General features: G+C 40.4%; 2 protein-coding genes across 3 annotated transcripts; both read right to left on the reverse strand.

Annotated features, from left to right (window-relative positions):
- Positions 1 to 542: 542 nt before the first annotated feature.
- LOC115525654 (olfactory receptor 52Z1-like) lies at positions 543 to 3392 on the reverse strand. Of its 2 annotated transcripts, XM_030332932.1 has the most exons (2): positions 3356 to 3392; positions 543 to 1453 (listed from the first exon to the last, which is right to left on the reverse strand). In XM_030332932.1, the coding sequence occupies exon 2, from the start codon at positions 1389 to 1391 to the stop codon at positions 543 to 545; it is 849 nt and encodes a 282-aa protein (XP_030188792.1). In that variant the 5' UTR covers positions 1392 to 1453; positions 3356 to 3392. The 2 variants fall into 2 exon arrangements, with proteins under 2 accessions (XP_030188792.1, XP_030188791.1); XM_030332931.1 differs by lacking the exon at positions 3356 to 3392 and having other exon boundaries at positions 543 to 1502.
- A 7377-nt stretch (positions 3393 to 10769) lies between these two features.
- Positions 10770 to 11708, reverse strand: LOC115526089 (olfactory receptor 52A1-like). Its single transcript, XM_030333565.1, has one exon. The coding sequence runs from the start codon at positions 11706 to 11708 to the stop codon at positions 10770 to 10772; it is 939 nt and encodes a 312-aa protein (XP_030189425.1).
- Positions 11709 to 21474: the final 9766 nt, after the last annotated feature.

A 21474-nucleotide genomic window follows, 5' to 3' on the forward strand; every position in this document is an offset into this window, starting at 1 on the left:
AGAAATACTTATTGTTTATTGTTTATTGTGGCTTTATGTTCCTGGCCCAAGTATTTACTGACTGCAGTAGGAGTGTTTTATATTTCAGCAGAATTTCAACTGTCTATACAAACACTCAATGACTCACTATTTTCACTTCCCAGATCTACCCAAGACAATTCCATCTGGGTTTAACCCTAAAATATGTTTTTCTTAGTGTTATCTTATGTATGCTTAAGAATAAGTTAAATTGCAAGATAATAGGATATCTAGGAGAATTGAGAATATCATTCATTTATTTTTCTCAACAATTTTAAGTGCTTTAGGAAAATACATTGGAAACTTTGGCATTTATTATCCTTCTAGGTTTATTGAGAGTTACTTATGGATTCTGTTTATTCCCATTGCTCATTCAGTGTTTGTGTATGTGTGTGTGCGTGTGTGTGTGTGTGTGTGTGTGTGTGAGAGAGAGAGAGAGAGAGAGAGAGAGAGAGAGAGAGAGAGAAGTGGGGCAGGGGTTTATTCAGAAATAGCCAGCATTTCGTATTATTCTTCACTTCACTTTAACAATGAGTGCTAATGGGGGAGCAAAGCAAAATTGCTCGGTCTTGAATCTGTTTGGTCTTCACCCCATAAATGATGGGGTTTAGCATAGGGGGCACTACCACATAGAGGTTGGCTACCAGGATGTGGATGTGCTGAGGGACGGTTTTACCCCCAAAACGATGGGCAAAAAAGGAAAAGAATGCTGGGGCATAGAACATAAGTATGACACAGATGTGAGAACCACATGTGTTGAGGGCCTTGAATCTAGCAGACCAGGAAGGTATCTGAAACACTGTGCAAAGGATCATCGCATAGGATATAATGATGAACACAATGTCTAGTCCTGTAGACAGTAGGGCCACAGTCAGGCCATAAATGATGTTGACACTGATATTGTCACATGACAATCTGGCAATGCCCATGTGCTCACAGTAAGAATGGGGAATGATGTTTCTCCCACAATATGAAAGTCGGTGTACCAGGAAGATGAATGGAAAGCAGATGATAAAGCTCCTGACAACAGCTGCGATGCCAATTTTGCCAGTGGCTGAGGAGGTTAAGATTGTGGTATATCTCAGTGGGTGACAGATGGCCACATAGCGGTCAAATGCCATGGCCAGGAGAATAGCAGATTCTACCGCAAAGAGGAAATGGATGAAGAACATCTGAGATACACAACTACCAAAGGATATATCCATGGAATGGAACCAGAAGATGGCCAGCATCTTGGGGGCTGTGGCTGTGGAGAGCAGGACATCTGATAAGGCCAGCATGGAAAGGAAGACATACATAGGCTCATGGAGACGGCGCTCAGTTACAATCAGGAAGATCAAGAAGATGTTGCCTATGACAGCCAAAATGTACATAGAACAGATAGGGATGGATATCCAGGTATGAGAATCTTCTAGTCCTGGGATTCCAGTCAGGACATACCACATATCCTGGGGATGGGTGTGATTGTAAGAGAAAGGGGCCATCTGGGGCAGTATATTCCAGACCTAGTATCTGGATTAAAGACCACAAGGCTGACTGAGGATTGAGGAGCAGCACCACTTTCGGTTGAATGACCCCTGATTAGATTGTTTTGCAATATTTTCTTCTCTGTGAAAAGATAGTGAGATGCATTAATGCGCCTAATATTGCACTCTGACTCCTTCCATGGAAGAATTAAGTCGTATCTTGGGGAAAAAAATGCTTCACATTAATAAGTGCTTCATATGTGCCATAGCACTTTATAAATATCACCTTATTAAATCTTCACAATAGCCTGTTGAAAAGACCTTTACAATGATCCTCAACATGGATACTGTTGTTATTCCAAAAGATGCAAAATTATTCCACAGACGTTCAGCTTCTTGTCCCAGGTCCCATTGGATTCAGGGTCAGACAGCATAGATTTGAAAGCTCTGATCACAGCCACCACCCAATACTCCCTATAAAAATAAAACTAGACACAAAAACATGTCATCGAAATGTTCACTCTCATATCCCTGAAGTATTATACTGCGTAAGGAAAGGGAGGGAATTCGTTTTTACCAAAATACATTTTGGGCTATACAGTACATATGTCCTTCTCAACCTTGGTGGGCCACTGGAATGATGCTAAGGGCCATGATAGGCACTAAACATCCACAGGTGACTTCATTGATTCTTGTCAGCTAATCAACATATTTCTTAAAATTATACGATGAATATTATAAAACCTAAAGAATATGTAGCCTCAAACTGAGTTGGACTCTTTAGTAGATGGATATGCCTGACGAGTGGTGAAGGAAAAATACACTGTCCCATTTGCGTCCCTGCTTGAAAATTAGACGGTATATTATTTTAAAATACCGCCAAGCAGGAAGTAACAGGGTTTCACATTAGCAAGTGGGGTCCCCAGGCCTTCAATAAAAGGGAGGGAGGGTAATCTACTGGTTACTACTTTTCTGTAGTTGCAACAGAATGCATAAAAGCAAGGGATGTGTTGGGTGAAATGCCAGCGAGGAGATAGCCCATTTGAGTGGGATGTGAGTGTGAGGGGGCGTGTTCCTATAAACACATAGATATAAGGGAGGGTATAGATATGGATACAAAGCAAGTGGATGACAAGTGGCTTCCATCCTCCCCCAGTCCCCATTCTCAAATCAAAGGGGGCTGAATGCATTTGCTGACGAGGCACATGGGCTTAAGTGATGCCTGCCTTTTTACCTCTTGATTGCATTAGAGTCAGTATCATTGTGCAGCATAGTTTTACCACCTTCACTTTCAGTTTTTATTAGGTGTTCAGTATTCTAGTACTTCATATCATATGATTGAAAAATTTGGAATCCATTTCTCCCTTTTTCTTTTTTTTTAATTGAAGTATTTGATAAGCAATATGGCATTAGTTTCAAGTGTACCACACTGTGATTCCACAAGTCTATATGTTATAGTATGTTCTATACTTGCCATGAGTATGGTTCCCATATGTCACCATACAATGCTATTACAATCCCACTGACTAGATTCCCCATGTTTGGCTTTTATTCCCGTGACTGCAAGCTCTATCTCTCTCTCCCTTCACCCATGTTGCCCGTCCTCCGACCTGCAGCCACTTTGGCAAGCATTAGTTTCTTCTCTATATTCATTTGGACGCCATTATTTGAGTTAAAGTTTAGAGTACATAATACTCAAAGGCTCACCCCATTAGGACTTTCATTAAGTTGGTATATGATACTTTCAAAATACTGTAATAAAATGTTGAGATGCTTTAGTCTATCGATCTACTTTAGTTACATAAATCAACTGTGTAGCCATTTAACATAGAGCTAAAATTAATTGCTGGAAATTTATATCCAATGGGATTACAGTGTTTCAGGGACAGAAAGAAAAGATTAATCTGTGAGTGAAGTGCAGGTATGGGGAGGGGATGTTTAGTGAGTGGGGCTTCATCAGGACATCCGAGATGGGGAAGAGGAGAGTTTAAATGATGGAAGAAAAAGAAACGGAGAGAGAGGAGACATAAGACAAATTTTACAGATTTTCTTCTAACTTCCCCGGTGATCTTTTGGGGCACCAGTGAGTGATCTGTTTCATTGTATTCCTTTTTGTTGTGATATAGCATTATCAACTACAGCTCCCCAACTTATAACTCTAGGGCTCTAGGAAGCATATTTTATATTACTAATGGCAGATTCAGACTGAATCATGAATATATGCATAGAGGCAGTGTGTGGTTAATAGGGATTGCGTACATCTGGGGCCCATAGAATTATATTTAAGTGAGGGCTACATCCTATTCTGACTGTATTACCACTAAAAACTACTTAATGGGAGGCTTAGTTTCCAGTTGTAAAACACCTAAAAGTAAACATCAATTACAAATGTGGGTCAGTATGTTAGGGTGGTTGCCACGTAAGTCAGATACATTTTTAGCTCAACATCAGATGAGATTAGGGCACTTGCAAAATTACCATCATTAAGATCAAAATAATTATTACATTGAACAAGTTCAAATTTTTGGACTTCAAGCTTTGGATCTGCTAGACAGAGATTGAGCTAATTTAGAGTACCCATAAAGGCCTAGACTTATTTTTTGTATGCTAGACACAAATGTGAATTGGTAATTTTCACCCCCAATCTGTCATTTCAGTCTTATAAAGTACAGGCGATTCAGCATGGTGAACTTGGCTTAGAAATGGAGTTTTAGGAGCACTTGGGTGGCTCAGTCAGTTACGCATCCAACTTCAGCTCAAGTCATGATCTCATGGTTTGTGAGCTGAAGCCATACATCATACTCTGTGCTGACAGCTCAGGCTCAAAGCCTGGAGCCTACTTTGGATTCTGTATCTTCCTTTCTCTCTGCCCCTCCCCTGCTTTCACTCTGTCTGTCTCTCAAATATAAACAAACATTAACAAAAAGAAATGGGGTTCTATTCTAGCCTCATGTTCAGTGTATCATCTTCGTTATATAGGGAAGGGAGTTGAAATCTCAGAGTTTAGGTTTTTTAATCTGTGTTTAGCCCAGCACCTGATGTATAGTGAATACTCTGTAAATTTTAGGGGGAAATGCGTGCATGTATTTACATACATACACACATATGCATTGTCTTTAACTACTAGACTTGTTTAGCTACGAAGCCTTGCTTTTACTACTGGAACTGGAATCCAAATTCATTGCATCTATGAACAGCATTCAGGCCCACATTTCAAAGAAAAAGAACCATTGCATAAGATGGAAACCAAGTGCGTCTAAAAGGAAAAACCTCTATTTGTGCCTTTGCAGATGGCCCATTTAGGAAAAGAGCACAAAGAGATACTACAATTGCCCATGAGTCCCATTACAGCCACATCCAATGCCTCATAGGGAAAGACTGAGAGAAATGCAAGATGATTAGTTGCTAGGAAGATGGAGCTGCCTCTGGAGTTCCCTAAGATTTTCTTTCTTTCTTTTTTTTTTTCCCCTGTGTTTCCAGGTGTCTTTTTCTACATGTCTTTGCTGAGCAAAACTCAGCTTACTTACCTATACTTTCTTGGATCCTAATGGTATTTAACTGGTTGAGAGAGAAAAATAAAAGCAAAATGATGTTCAGAAGACAAACAGCAAATGTGGAGCTATTTATACCTCCTCTAGGCATCTCTCAGGCCCTAGACCTTCAGTCCCCAGAGGACTGAACTTTACACACTGGTGGAAGGAGATGGCCCAGAGTCGGCTCCTGGGAGAAACACGCCCAATGTCTCTCCCTCTACAGCATGTGCAGGGTTTCCTTGGTCCAGCACTCTGGGACATCCAAGTTAGCCCACACTTGCATTGAGTACCCAGATCTCCTTTGCATGGCAGAGATGCTTGCTAGTGCAATACTGTCTTGTTCCCATGGAGGCATCTGCAAATGTAGACTGTGAATGCCACATGTGGAAGGATTGTATGCTTTTGAGAGGGTAACTAAGACTAGATTCTGTCACCTTACTTACCTTGAAATTTTCAGGCCCTTTGGCTTTCTCTCTCTTCCATTGGTCACATGGTAGAATTCGCATCAGAAGGGTCCAGAAATGCCATTAGCTACCATAGAGAGTTTTATTTGGATTTTGATGTGGATTTTTATTTTCTCAGCCTGAGCTGCTCTTCTTCTTTTCTTTCTCCCTTTCCTCCTCTTCCTCCTTCTTCTTTCAGAGACAAAGAGAGTGGATGAGGGACATAGGAAGAGGGAGAGAAGGAATGCCTATTCAGTGCTCAGTGTTCAGCGTGGAGTCTGACATGAGTCTTGATCTTACAACCTGGGATCATGACCTGATCACAAGTCGAACGCTTAACTGACTGAGTCACCCAGGTGCCTCTCTTTTCCTTTTCCTTTTTCTTTTTAAACATTCTCTGTCCTGGTAACTTTTCTCTAAATGCATTGGGATTGTCTGGGGGGTTGGGCTAAGGTTCTAATTATAATCATAATCTTAATTTCACATTTCTTTTATTGTTTAATTTTGCTTTTTAAAAAAAAATTGGAGAATCCTTTCATATATGTAGTAAGCCTTTTTTGTCTTTTCTGTATCTATCACGGACCCTACACAAGTTTTGTCTCTCTTGGTTATTATTCTTTCTCAATTCCTATTACAATATGTTTGCTGTTCCCTTCTGCACACTGTGGAAGGTAATCTGAGAAGCTGACTGCAATCATGCCTTTCTCTATCTCTCTGTGTGTGCTGCTGCTGTCATCTGTAGTGGAGCCCATTTTTCCTCCCCTTGAACGTGGGATGACAGTTCTTGTGACCACATAATGTAGCAGGAATGATGGTGATATTCTTGGGTGACTGAGCCAATGTAATACGAAGTCTGGCAACTTCTACCTTGTTTTTTATTCAAAGCCAGGCACCCATATTAAGAATAGAACTCCACTGAAATCATACCAATAATATGAAGAAGCTATCCCCATGGAGAGAGGGTGACTATGGAGATGAGCCCAAAGGCACCAGGCATGGGACTGACGTCTGTGGACTTTTCAACTCAGCTGAGGCTGAATTCTTAGTTGAATGCTGCCTATTGAGGTACCACAGCCCACTCCTTATGGAAACAGAACCATACGGTCAAGCCTTACCTGGATTGTTGACCCACAGGATTGTGAGAAACAATAAGTCATTGTTGTTTGGAGACACTACATTGGGGATGGTTTGTTACACAAGAGATAACAATTATAACATAGCAAATACTTTGAAATGATTTCATAATTTTCTTTTGGTCCTGACTTCAATTTGTTAAATTTAACTTTTTTTTAAGTTTATTTATTTTTGAGAGAGAGCAAGCATGAATGGGGGAGGGCCAGAGAAAGAGAGAGAGAGGGAGATAATCCCAAGCAAACTCTGTGCTATCAGCATGGAGCCTGATGTGGGGCTTGAACCCACTATCCGCAAGATCACGACCTGAGATGAAATCAAGAGTCGGCAGCTTAACCAACTGAGCCACCCAGGCACCCCAACTTTAAACGATTCTTATATCATATGATCTATTTCTTGTCTATTTCTCTACTGTCTTTATTTTCTTATTGTATTCCCATGTCTACCAATCATTCATAGAGAGAATGACTTCAGATCGAAGTCATTGTAGTTTCTTTAGGACACACCGGTGTGTGAGTGTGTCTGTGTGTGTTGTGTGGGTGTTCATGCAGGGGAGACAGAGCATTTATCACCAGAAACATTTTTATTTATATTTTTATTTTTATTTTCGATTTTCGATTTTCCATAGAAGCTCTTCACTGGAAATGCTTCCTGTTTTCCAGGAATATTGATAACAGTTGTATACAGAAGAGTGAGGGGGTTCTTTCAGAATAAGGTGGTTACTAGTTTTTTGTCAGTTTTAACTGACAACATTTTCTATCATGATTTTTCCTCCCACAAAATCAACACTTGCTCAAGAGTGTTTTCAAGCCTATGTCCATGCACTTTCAACTACTCCTTTTAATTCCCCATTTGAGGAATGTCTGACTCAAAAGGCCTCAGACCTGTTGTCACTACTTTCCATCACAGGGTGGAATCTCTTTTCTGGCATTTGTGTCAGGGTTTGTGGTATTTCCAGTGTTTTCGCTAACAGTAGGCTACTGTCCCCCAACCCTCTCTCCCTAGACAGTCTTTTGTGGTGTGGCTTGGGGGCTGGCTCAGAAAGTAGGAGATTGTTTTTTTCCCTATACATGAAAATATGGGTTGGCTCTTCTGCTCCTTATCGATTGAGGGAGGGCAAGGAACGTGTAAACATAGTGAGATACAAGTGTCTACTGTTATCGTCAGGATCCCAGTAGCTTTCCTCAACATTTCACAGGGATTTTATGCTATCCTCTAGATCCTGTGTTACTGTGGAAATCGGCAAGGCCACTCTGTTTTTCAATCCAATAGGTATCAGCTGTTTGTTTACTAACTTATTCGTTTCCCTTTTGAAGCTACTAGTGTGTCCTTTTTACTACTCCCATTTTATATAAAAACTTAATGATTGCCTGTCTGATTTGTAAACAATTGAGCCAATATTGATGCATTACTATTAACCAAAGCCCACAGTTTACATCAAGATTCACTTTCTCTGTTACAGTTCTGTGGTTCTGATAAGCACAGATCTATCCAAAAATAGAACTTTCCTATGGAACTATTCCTGAGCCTAAATGGCATAAAACAAAGAAGCAATTACCATTAATTCATCTGAAAAATTGTTTTAGCATTTCAAATCCCCCAAAATAACCTCTGTTAAGGTTTTCTGGCACCTTTAGACATGTCGTGCTAACAGATGCACAAAATTAATCCAGATAAAGCACAGATGTTCAGAGACACGGTTCAGAACTCTGGGGGGTTGATGCTGTGATGTTGAGTGTGGGTCCCCAGGAAGGCTGGCCTCCTCTCGCTCCCTCTGTAATGGCTCAATGCAAAACACACACTGAACGCTTGTTTTGCTTTTTTTGTAAAAGTGAAAATACTCTTCAGAGTTCTTTCAAGTGGTGACAACAGGTACTGAGGTAGGTCTTTCCGAAGAGCTAAGGGGCATAACGTGAACTTTCAAAAAGTGGGGATACCTGTACATAATGTTGTATACCCTCCATCACAGTATCATACAGATCACTTTCACTACTCTACAATTCCCTGTGCTCCACCCATTCAACCCTCCCTCTCTCTTCCTACACTCCTGGCTACACTCATCTTTATGCTATTTCTAATTTGTATAGTTTTGCCTTTTCCAGAATGTCATATATTTGGAATCATATACAGATGTAACCTCTGGATGGCTTCTTTCACTCAAAACTGTGCATTAAAGGCTCTTCCATGTCTTTTCATAGCTTGATAGCTCTCTTCTTTTTAAATTTTTTAATGTTTATTTGCTTTTGAGACAGAGAGAGTCAGATGTTAGCAGGGGCGGGGCAGAGAGAGAGAGGGAGACACGGAATCCGAAGCAGGCTCCAGGCTCCAAGCTATAGCTCTGAGCCCGACGTGGGGCTCGAACCCACAAATGGCAAGATCATGACCTAGGCCGAAGTCAGATGCTCAGCCCACTGAGCCTCTTGGGCACCCCTAGCTCTCTCTTTTTTTTAATCAAATACTCACATTACATTTTAAAGAGGTGCCACGGTCTGTTTTTCCCTTCATCTTAGTTGCCTCCAATTTTTGGCAATTAAAGACAAACCTGCTCTAAATATTTATGTGCATGTCTTTGTGTGGACATAAGTTTTTAACCCATTCAGTACCATATCTAGGAGTGCAAGGCCGACCACTTGGTAAGACTATGTTTCGTTCGGTGAGAAATGCAAAACTCTCTGTCAGCGTGGCTGTACTATTTTGTATTTTCACCAGCAATGAACGAGAGTCCCTATTATTCTATATCCTCACCAGCATTTGGTTTTGTCAGTATTTCAGGATTTACCCATTCTGACAGGTGTGTATGGTATCCCATTGTTTTACTTTGCAATTCCTTAATGACAAATGATATTGAGCACCTTGAAACATGCCTATTGCTCTTTGTTATGTCTTTTTGGGGTGAAATATGTTTTCAGATTTTTGCCTACTTTTTAAGCGACTTGTTTATTTCCTTATTGTTGAGATTTAAAAGTTCTTTGTATATTTTGGATATAAGTCCTTTGTTAAACATGTATTTTGCAAATACTTTCTGCTAGTCTATAGCCACAGGCTTTCATTTTCTTAACTTACTGTGAAATTGTATTCTTTTTTCCATGGGTTCATGGTGGATACTCCCAATTTGGATCTGTGTGTTTGGTTTTTGGAATAGTCTTGTATAATTTCTAATATGTTCCTAGTCTACAGCGGTCCACCTATATATTGTTTTAACTTCCCTTACTTTCTAGAACTCCTACTTAGTGATATGATGGTGTTCTTGGATTGACCCTATATACTTTTTCATCCCAGCCCCCATAGTTAACACTTGTCCTTTTGTTCTGCTTTCTTATATCTATCTTCTGAGAGTTTCATTGTTTTTTTTTTATTTCTCATATTGTTGTTTAATTTACAAACTATCTTTTTGTTCTCTATTTCTTATAGTAGTGTTCTGTTCTTTTTTTTTTTAATTGAGGTTTATTTATTTTTGAGAGACAGAGTGAGACAGAACAAAGCAGGGAAGGAGCACAGAGAGGGAGACACAGAATTTGAGCAGGCTCCAGGCTCTGAGCTATCACACACAGCCCTACAGGTGGCTCAAACCCATAAATTGAGAGATGACCTGAGACTTAGTTGAAGGCTTAACTGACTAGGCCACCCAAGTGCCCCTTAGATATTTTTATTTCATTACATCCTTAAAGATTTGGCTTCTATGTACATGTTTGCTTTTTGTTTGTTTCTTAGCACAATATGCTTAAAATAAACCTTCTCAAAAAAAACCTGTCTAGGTGACAATAAGTTCAACCCACATGAACACCTTGTTTTCTTTGAGTACCTGCACATTCTAAAACAAAGAGGTTAGCTGCATTTGATTTCAGTGATAGATGCATATTTATGAATCCTTCTGGAGAAGAATCCATAGGGAAGAAACTCAACCAGGAAATAAAAAATAAAAGAGGAAAGGAAACAATATATTTTCACTATTTTAATCTTTATGTTTATTCCTCTTATTAGGTGGTAGCATCCCAAAACCGACCAAATAATAGTTGTCATGGGGTATAATGATGTGAAAACCATAAAATGCAGACAAATTACACAAAACAAATATACAAAACTGAAGCATTGCAGATAATGTGGCTTTTTAAATGTTATATTTAATTTTGAGAGATTGTTACTAATGCGGAGGTTGAAGGAGTTAATCACAGTGAATTTTATGAATAGAGCATCTTTACCAGGTGAATGCGGATCTGCTTGGTCTTGGCACCGTAGACAAGTGGATTGAGAAATGGGGGGACCAGCAAGTAGAGGCTAGAAAAGAGGATATGGATATAAGGGGGAACATGAGCACCAAACCTATGTGTGAAGAAGGAGAAGAAGGCAAGGAGGTAGAACGGGAGGAAGACGCACATGTGAGCGATGCACGTATTGAATGCTTTCAACCGAGCCTCCTTCTGGGGTAAATGAAAAACTGTGGAAAAGATCTGTGCATAAGACAAAGTGATGAATGTGAGGTCGAACCCTGCAACTGTAAATGCCACAAACAAGCCATAAATTTTGTTGACCCGCACATCTGATGCAGCCAGTTTCACAATGGCCATATGCTCACAGTAAGAGTGGGAGATGATGGTTGTATGGTAAAACTGAAACCGGAACTTTATCAGGATTAGGCACGGGGCTACTAGGAAAGCGGCCCTGAGTGTTGTCACTGCCCCTATCTGGGTGACTAGGCGGTGGGTGACGATGGCAGCATGTCTTAGTGGATAACGGATGGCCACATAACGGTCCACAGCCATGGCCAGGAGGATGCCTGACTCTATGCCCTGAAATGTGTGGATGAGCCACATTTGAAGCAAACAGGAATCAAAATAAATGTCTGGCACACGAAACCAGAAAATTCCAAGCATCTTGGGCATAATGGTGGTAGCAAGCGCAATATCTGTGACTCCCAGCATGCCTACGAAAATGTACATGGGCTCATGGAGGCTGCGCTCTGACCTGATGATGATCAGAAGCAAGGAATTTCCAATGATAGCAATGAGATACATGACACAGAATGGAATCCCAATCCAGCACTGTACAGTCTCTAGGCCTGGGATCCCTATCAGCGTCAACACAGAAGGCCTGAAGACTGTGATGTTGGAAATGGACATAATGTCTTTGGGTTTCCAGAAGCAAATGAAAGAAGCTTCTCAGTCAGTGGCACTCTTCCCCGCTACTCTTGTTTGTATAAAGTCATCATAGTGGGTCTCTGATTTTGTCAGAACTCTAAGGTCATATCATCCTTCTTATTTATATTATGGAAGGAAAATGATCCGCCGATACACATTGTGTTTTCAGAACGGACATCCACGAGTAGTGTAGCACAATGAGAAGTTATGTAGAAGGCAAGTCATTTGCATTACAACCAGCCAGATCACGTGGGTAACAGAGTAACTGCTGATCTCTCTGTTATGTCCCTCTGCACCTGGGGATACAATAATTATACCTGTTAAACTTGCTTGGAAATGGCATTTCAAGCAGAGTTTGATGAATGTCCGTATTCCACATTCTAACAACCTGATAATATTCTGTTATTTCCATTGTGTCTAGGTCTGGAACTGACACTTTGGATCAACAAATCTGACTCTGACCAGTATATTAGTAGACAAATCTCCATAAGTTTTATATTTTAAAGGTGTTTTTTTTTAATAGAGAGAGACAGACATCAGAGGAGGGGCAAAGAGAAGGGAGAGAGAGAGTATCCCAAACAGACTCCATACCATCATCACACAGCCTGACATGAGGTTTGAACTCACCAACCCCAAGATCTTGACCTGACCTGAAATCAAGAATGTCACGCTCAACTGAGACATCCAGGAGCCTCTTTTTCTGTTTATTTCTTGATTTTTTTTAAGTGAAAAAACTCCCTATGAAAGAGAACAGAGAAACTGGTGACACCCAGGAGCACAATATATTCATCTATCTGTATCATTTGTATCTACATAAGACTGGATGTCTCTCTTTTCTTTGCTTTTTTCTTTTCCAATAACAATTTCACTTTTTAAATTTAAATCCACGTTAGTTAACATATAGTGTAAGAAGGGTTTCAGGAGTAGAATTTAGTGATTCTTTGCTTAAATATAGTACCCAGTACTCATCCCAAAAAGTACCCTCCTTAATGCCCATCACCCATTTAACCCATCCCCCCCAACACCACCCTTCCAGTAACCTCAGAGTGTTCTTTATACCCAGGAGGCTCATATGGTTTGTCCCCTCTGTTTTTATAGTATTTTTCCTTCCCTTCCCCAGATATCCTTTCAAAAGAAAGTAAATGAAGCGCTTTGCAAAGATCATCCAACCCCATGCACTTTTGGTGAGTCTGGGTGAAATTTCATGCCATTTTTACATGCCTAGTAAAACTCTATTTTATTTTGCCCACATACTAACAATTGAATTCCTGAAAATTAGTGGTGTGCTTAAATTCGCTGACATTTTGGAATACCCATTTCTGAATACCTAGATGGGAGGAATCTCTAGAAAACTTGGAAACTCAGAGGCAACAATGTATAGAGGCAAGAGGACTCAATCTTGCTGACAACAGAGTGTGGGAAAATGGGTACATGGGTAATTCATGGACTAGAGGCTAGGTTCTTGGGCTTAAACTGCTCACAGCTGCCAGTAACATGAGATTTGGCCAATGTAAGCTCATTAATTCTTAATGAAATATATATCACTTGAACATTTGAATTTTTCATGAGCTCAGGCATGAGAAATGAGTCGACAATAAAGGGGTGAAAGGACATGTTTCCCAACAGGAGTCTAATATGGAAGTAGGAATGGAAGACACGGAGCAGACTTGGGATACCAGAAATGATGGAGGAGAGGGCTCAACTAAAGAACATTTAATCACCTCGATTCACGATGACTGACTTTTCTGAAAACTGGGCTCTTAGTCTAGTTCAGATACATTTGTATCTGAAAAGATCATTGCTTTTTAAAAATCACCTATCTTAAATTAGAAAGCCTCAGGCTACATTAGAGAGTTTCTATTTGGTGAAAACAGGGTTCAGTTGTTTCATTCTTTCCTAGTTGGTCCAACACTGTTGCTTTCTGTCAGCAAGCCCATGATCATTTAATCATATACTTATTGTCCCCAAAAATGCCAGTAATGCAGGAAGAGCTGTGGTCTATGTGGCTAAACCTCAAGTGAAGGAACCCACTCAACAGGTCCATTCTAGAAGCAAGTCTGTATTAGCTGATGCATATTTAGAATAGACCAGTTAGTTAGTCAACTAAAACATGATTTCCAAAGCTTTGCTCCCCAATGCTTAATCCTAGAGATTCCTCGATCATGGATTCGTTTATTCACTTCTTCTTTCTAGAGTTAATCAGAATTAGAAGAGAAATCCTTCAGTACCATTCACATTGTCTGGCATATTTAACAGTAAGGAGCTGATGTGGCAGCATTACCTGACAGGTACAGGTGGTGGGAAGGCAGGTGGGAGAGGACCTAAGTGAGTACAGGGCAGGGGGGCTGGAGTGGTTATCACTGGAAAAGCTGGTAGTGAAACATTATTGGGTGAACTTGGGGAAAGGGACTTCATTCTTTGTTATTGGGGGCCAGTTGTGTTTTTACAAGACTCCTGAAAACCATGGTCTGTCTTCGTAACACTATCACTCATCACTCATCACTCATCACTCACCTGTCATTCACTCTTTTTCCCCCTGAGACTCTCATCTCATTCACTTGTGCTTATGCTGGCAGCGTCTCTTTCTTCTCTCTGCACCCTCTAGAACAGCCCGCTGTAAATATCATGAACTCTTATCCATTTGCTGCTCGGCCATCTGCCAAACTGTGCACATCTCTGGAATAGACTTTCCTCTCTTCTTCTGTCCCTGCAAAACAGACTTGCACCCTCTTTTGTGAATGTGTCTGAGCTCATGTTGGTGGGATCACACTCCAACAAAACTCACAGGAAGGTCTATATTTGCTACACACAACATAACTTTATTAAGCTTGAATTGGCAAGTATAACGTTCCCCAGTGTACATAGAGAGGGAGGAGGTCTGAATATGAGATTTCCTAGCCACTAACCCAAGCCCCCAGGGACCCAACAGCTCATTATGAAGCCCTCTTTTTTTTCCATCCACATCTAATGTCCCTGAAGCCATTTCTGCAACTTTCAGAATCCCCTTGGTCTCTTCATTCCTTTTTCCCCACCGGGGAGATGTAGAGAAATTAATATACACAATCTGTATTTTTTGACATTCCTTACAAAATAAAAAGTTTTCTGTAAAATAAGTAATTAAATTTACTTTTGTCAGTTTCTTTCTGCTGTCCTCATTTGGAAAAAGATCGAAAGGACACTTAAATGTACTTAAATGTATGTCCCTGTGCCAATGAGTTACGTATAAATAAGTATTCTGTGACCCTTCTTTCGCTGAGACACTTCTGGACACAAAATCTGTATCCTCAATGGCTCTCTATCACACATTTAACACTCATTCTCTTGTAGTATCATTCTTTAGATCTTTATTTTATTGAAGCTTTGTAAATTGAGTAGTATTCTCACAATGACCAGTTATGATGGACATTTCCACATTCCCCTGATTAGTAGACTTTCTTTACAGAAAACTACACATCTGATTATTATTATTATTGTCAGTTATTAATGATTCATAAATATATATAATTATATCAAAATATTTGTGGAAATATGCTTTGTCGCTTTTTATATAAATACTTACAAAATAGTCTTTAAATGTTTCTTTGCCCACGATGACCCATTTATTTGCATAAATGTTTGCTGAACTCTGATTAGAATATTAAAATTACCTCTGATGGTTTTTTTTTACTTTTATTTAAAGGAAATTTTTATTAAAGAACCACAACCCCTATTGGTAATCCAAGCAAATCCTATCTGTCAATACTGACATTTCTTTTCTTTTTGTATGTGAAATTTATTGTCAAATTGGTTTCCATGCAACACCAATACTCATCCCAACAGGTGCCATCCTCAATACCCATCACCCACCCTCCCCTCCCTCCTACCTCCCATCAACCGTCAGTTTATTTTATGTTTTTAAGAGTCTCTTATGGTTTGCCTCCCTCCCTCTCTAACTTGTTTTTTTCCTTCCCCTCCTCTGTGGTCTTCTGTTAAGTTTCCCAGGAGCCACATAAAAGTGAGAACATATGGTATCTGTCTTTCTCTGTATGACAGATTTCACTTAGCATAACACTCTCCAGTTCTATCCACGTTGCTATAAAAGGCCATATTTCATTCTTTCTCATTGCCAAGTAGTATTCCATTGTGTATATAAACGACAATTTCTTTTTTTGTTTTATATATGAAATTTATTGACAAATTGGTTTCCATACAACACCCAGTGCTCATCCCAAAAGGTGCCCTCCTCAATACCCATCACCCACCCTCCCCTCCCTCCCACCCCCCATCAACCCTCAGTTTGTTCTCAGTTTTTTAACAGTCTCTTATGCTTTGGCTCTCTCCCACTCTAACGTCCTTTTTTTTTTTTTTTTTCCTTCCCCTCCCCCATGGGTTCCTGTTAAGTTTCTCAGGATCCACATAAGAGTGAAACCATATGGTATCTGTCTTTCTCTGTATGGCTTATTTCACTTAGCATCACACTCTCCAGTTCCATCCACGTTGCTACAAAAGGCCATATTTCATTTTTTCTCATTGCCACGTAGTATTCCATTGTGTATATAAACCACAATTTCTTTATCCATTCATGAGTTGATGGACATTTAGGCTCTTTCCATAATTTGGCTATTGTTGAGAGTGCTGCTATGAACATTGGGGTACAAGTGCCCCTATGCATCAGTACTCCTGTATCCCTTGGGTAAATTCCTAGCAGTGCTATTGCTGGGTCATAGGGTAGGTCTATTTTTAATTTTCTGAGGAACCTCCACACTGCTTTCCAGAGCGGCTGCACCAATTTGCATTCCCACCAACAGTGCAAGAGGGTTCCCGTTTCTCCACATCCTCTCCAGCATCTATAGTCTCCTGATTTGTTCATTTTGGCCAGTCTGACTGGCGTGAGGTGATACCTGAGTGTGGTTTTGATTTGTATTTCCCTGATAAGGAGCGACGCTGAACATCTTTTCATGTGCCTGTTGGCCATCTGGATGTCTTCTTTAGAGAAGTGTCTATTCATGTTTTCTGCCCATTTCTTCACTGGGTTATTTGTTTTTCGAGTGTGGAGTTTGGTGAGCTCTTTATAGATTTTAGATACTAGCCCTTTGTCCGATATGTCATTTGCAAATATCTTTTCCCATTCCGTTGGTTGCCTTTTAGTTTTGTTGGTTGTTTCCTTTGCTGTGCAGAAGCTTTTTATCTTCATAAGGTCCCAGTAATTCACTTTTGCTTTTAATTCCCTTGCCTTTGGGGATGTGTCGAGTAAGAGATTGCTACGGCTGAGGTCAGAGAGGTCTTTTCCTGCTTTCTCCTCTAAGGTTCTGATGGTTTCCTGTCTCACATTTAGGTCCTTTATCCATTTTGAGTTTATTTTTGTAAATGGTGTGAGAAAGTGGTCTAGTTTCAACCTTCTGCATGTTGCTTTCCAGTTCTCCCAGCACCATTTGTTAAAGAGGCTGTCTTTTTTCCATTGGATGTTCTTTCCTGCTTTGTCAAAGATGAGTTGGCCATACGTTTGTGGGTCTAGTTCTGGGGTTTCTATTCTATTCCATTGGTCTGTGTGTCTGTTTTTGTGCCAATACCATGCTGTCTTGATGATGACAGCTTTGTAGTAGAGGCTAAAGTCTGGGATTGTGATGCCTCCTGCTTTGGTCTTCTTCTTCAAAATTCCTTTGGCTATTCGGGGCCTTTTGTGGTTCCATATGAATTTTAGGATTGCTTGTTCTAGTTTTGAGAAGAATGCTGGTGCAATTTTGATTGGGATTGCATTGAATGTGTAGATAGCTTTGGGTAGTATTGACATTTTGACAATATTTATTTTTCCAATCCATGAGCAGGGAATGTCTTTCCATTTCTTTAAATCTTCTTCAATTACCTTCATAAGCTTTCTATAGTTTTCAGCATACAGATCCTTTACATCTTTGGTTAGATTTATTCCTAGGTATTTTATGCTTCTTGGTGCAATTGTGAATGGGATCAGTTTCTTTATTTGTCTTTCTGTTGCTTCATTGTTAGTGTATAAGAATGCAACTGATTTCTGTACATTGATTTTGTATCCTGCAACTTTGCTGAATTCATGTATCAGTTCTAGCAGACTTTTGGTGGAGTCTATCGGATTTTCCATGTATAATATCATGTCATCTGCAAAAAGCGAAAGCTTGACTTCATCTTTGCCAATTTTGATGCCTTTGATTTCCTTTTGTTGTCTGATTGCTGATGCTAGAACTTCCAGCACTATGTTAAACAACGACGGTGAGAGTGGGCATCCCTGTCGTGTTCCTGATCTCAGGGAAAAAGCTCTCAGTTTTTCCCCGTTGAGGATGATGTTAGCTGTGGGCTTTTCATAAATGGCTTTTATGATCTTTAAGTATGTTCCTTCTATCCCGACTTTCTCAAGGGTTTTTATTAAGAAAGGGTGCTGGATTTTGTCAAAGGCCTTTTCTGCATCGATTGACAGGATCATATGGTTCTTCTCTTTTTTTTTGTTAATGTGATGTATCACGTTGATTGATTTGCGAATGTTGAACCAGCCCTGCATCCCAGGAATGAATCCCACTTGATCATGGTGAATAATTCTTTTTATATGCTGTTGAATTCTATTTGCTAGTATCTTATTGAGAATTTTTGCATCCATATTCATCAGGGATATTGGCCTGTAGTTCTCTTTTTTTACTCGGTCTCTGTCTGGTTTAGGAATCAAAGTAATACTGGCTTCATAGAATGAGTCTGGAAGTTTTCCTTCCCTTTCTATTTCTTGGAATAGCTTGAGAAGGATAGGTATTATTTCTGCTTTAAACGTCTGGTAGAACTCCCCTGGGAAGCCATCTGGTCCTGGACTCTTATTTGTTGCGAGATTTTTGATAACCGATTCAATTTCTTCGCTGGTTATGGGTCTGTTCAAGCTTTCTATTTCCTCCTGATTGAGTTTTGGAAGAGTGTGGGTGTTCAGGAATTTGTCCATTTCTTCCAGGTTGTCCAATTTGTTGGCATATAATTTTTCATAGTATTCCCTGATAATTGTTTGTATCTCTGAGGGATTGGTTGTAATCATTCCATTTTCATTCATGATTTTATCTATTTGGGTCATCTCCCTTTTCTTTTTGAGAAGCCTGGCTAGAGGTTTGTCAATTTTGTTTATTTTTTCAAAAAACCAACTCTTGGTTTCGTTGATCTGCTCTACAGTTTTTTTAGATTCTATATTGTTTATTTCTGCTCTGATCTTTATTATTTCTCTTCTTCTGCTGGGTTTAGGCTGCCTTTGCTGTTCTGCTTCTATTTCCTTTAGGTGTGCTGTTAGATTTTGTATTTGGGATTTTTCTTGTTTCTTGAGATAGGCCTGGATTGCAATGTATTTTCCTCTCAGGACTGCCTTTGCTGCGTCCCAAAGCATTTGGATTGTTGTATTTTCATTTTCGTTTGTTTCCATATATTTTTTGATTTCTTCTCTAATTGCCTGGTTGACCCACTCATTCGTTAGTAGGGTGTTTTTTAACCTCCATGCTTTTGGAGGTTTTCCAGACTTTTTCCTGTGGTTGATTTCAAGCTTCATAGCATTGTGGTCTGAAAGTATGCATGGTATAATTTCAATTCTTGTAAACTTATGAAGGGCTGTTTTGTGACCCAGTATATGATCTATCTTGGAGAATGTTCCATGTGCACTCGAGAAGAAAGTATATTCTGTTGCTTTGGGATGCAGAGTTCTAAATATATCTGTCAAGTCCATTTGATCCAGTGTCTCATTCAGGGCCCTTGTTTCTTTATTGACCGTGTGTCTAGATGATCTATCCATTTCTGTAAGTGGGGTGTTAAAGTCCCCTGCAATTACCACATTCTTATCAATAAGGTTGCTTCTGTTTATGAGTAATTGTTTTATATACTTGGGGGCTCCGGTATTCGGCACATAGACATTTATAATTGTTAGCTCTTCCTGATGGGTAGACCCTGTAACTATTATATAATGTCCTTCTTCATCTCTTGTTACAGCCTTTAATTTAAAGTCTAGTTTGTCTGATATAAGTATGGCTACTCCAGCTTTCTTTTGGCTTCCAGTAGCATGATAAATAGTTCTCCATCCCCTCACTCTCAATCTAAAGGTGTCCTCAGGTCTAAAATGAGTCTCTTGTAGACAGCAAATAGATGGGTCTTGTTTTTTTATCCATTCTGATACCCTATGTCTTTTGGTTGGCGCATTTAATCCGTTTACATTTAGTGTTATTATAGAAAGATACGGGTTTAGAGTCATTGTGATGTCTGTATGTTTTATGCTTGTAGTGATGTCTCTGGTACTTTGTCTCACAGGGTCCCCCTTAGGATCTCTTGTAGGGCTGGTTTAGTGGTGACAAATTCCTTCAGTTTTTGTTTGTTTGGGAAGACCTTTATCTCTCCTTCTATTCTAAATGACAGACTTGCTGGATAAAGGATTCTCGGCTGCATATTTTTGCTGTCTAGCACCCTGAAAATCTCGTGCCAATTCTTTCTGGCCTGCCAAGTTTCAAAAGAGAGATCAGTCACGAGTCTTATAGGTCTCCCTTTATATGTGAGGGCACGTTTACCCCTTGCTGCTTTCAGAATTTTCTCTTTATCCTTGTATTTTGCCAGTTTCACTATGATATGTCGTGCAGAAGATCGATTCAAGTTACGTCTGAAGGGAGTTCTCTGTGCCTCTTGGATTTCAATGCCTTTTTCCTTCCCCAGTTCAGGGAAGTTCTCAGCTATTATTTCTTCAAGTACCCCTTCAGCACCTTTCCCTCTCTCTTCCTCCTCTGGGATACCAATTATGCGTATATTATTTCTTTTTAGTGTATCACTTAGTTCTCTAATTTTCCCCTCATACTCCTGGATTTTTTTATCTCTCTTTTTCTCAGCTTCCTCTTTTTCCATAACTTTATCTTCTAGTTCACCTATTCTCTCCTCTACCTCTTCCATCCGAGCCGTGGTGGTTTGCATTTTGTTTTGCATTTCATTTAAAGCGTTTTTCAGCTCTTCGTGACTGTTCCTTAGTCCCTTGATCTCTGTAGCAAGAGATTCTCTGCTGTCCTGTATGCTGTTTTCCAGCCCAGCGATTAATTTTATGACTATTATTCTAAATTCACTTTCTGTTATATTATTTTAATCCTTTTTGATCAGCTCATTAGCTGTTGTTATTTCCTGGAGATTCTTCTGAGGGGAATTCTTCCGCTTGGTCATTTTGGATAGTCCCTGGTGTGGTGAGGGCCTGCAGGGCACTTCCCCTGTGCTGTGGTGTATAACTGGAGTTGGTGGGCGGGGCCGCAGTCCGACCTGATGTCTGCCCCCAGCCCACCGCTGGGGCCACAGTCAGACTGGTGTGTGCCTTCTCTTCCCCTCTCCTAGGGGCGAGATTCACTGTGGGGTGGCGTGGCCCGTCTGGGCTACTTGCACACTGCCAGGCTTGTGATGCTGGGCATCTGGCGTATTAGCTGGGGTGGGAAGGCAAGGTGCACGGCGGCAGGGGGGGCAGGCTTAGCTCGCTTCTCCTTAGGTGATCCACTTCAGGAGGGGCCCTGTGGCAGCCGGAGGGAGTCAGATCCGCTGCCGGAGGTTTGGCTCTGCAGAAGCACAGAGTTGGGTGTTTGCGCGGAGCGAGCAATTTCCCTGGCTGGAACCGGTTCCCTTTGGGATTTTGGCTGGGGGATGGGCGGGGGAGATGGCGCTGGCGAGCGCCTTTGTTCCCCGCCAAACTGAGCTCTGTCGTCCGGGGGCTCCGCAGTCACCCTCCCTTTGTCCTCCAGCCTTCCCGCTTTCTGAGCAGAGCTGTTAACTT

Source organism: Lynx canadensis, chromosome D1, assembly GCF_007474595.2.
Source record: "Lynx canadensis isolate LIC74 chromosome D1, mLynCan4.pri.v2, whole genome shotgun sequence".
NCBI classification, from domain to species: domain Eukaryota; kingdom Metazoa; phylum Chordata; class Mammalia; order Carnivora; family Felidae; genus Lynx; species Lynx canadensis.

Bases quoted from the DNA above. Each gene is read 5' to 3' on its own strand.
- LOC115525654 (XM_030332931.1), bottom strand. From the start codon at position 1,502: ATGGCCCCTTTCTCTTACAATCACACCCATCCCCAGGATATGTGGTAT.
- LOC115526089 (XM_030333565.1), bottom strand. From the start codon at position 11,708: ATGTCCATTTCCAACATCACAGTCTTCAGGCCTTCTGTGTTGACGCTG.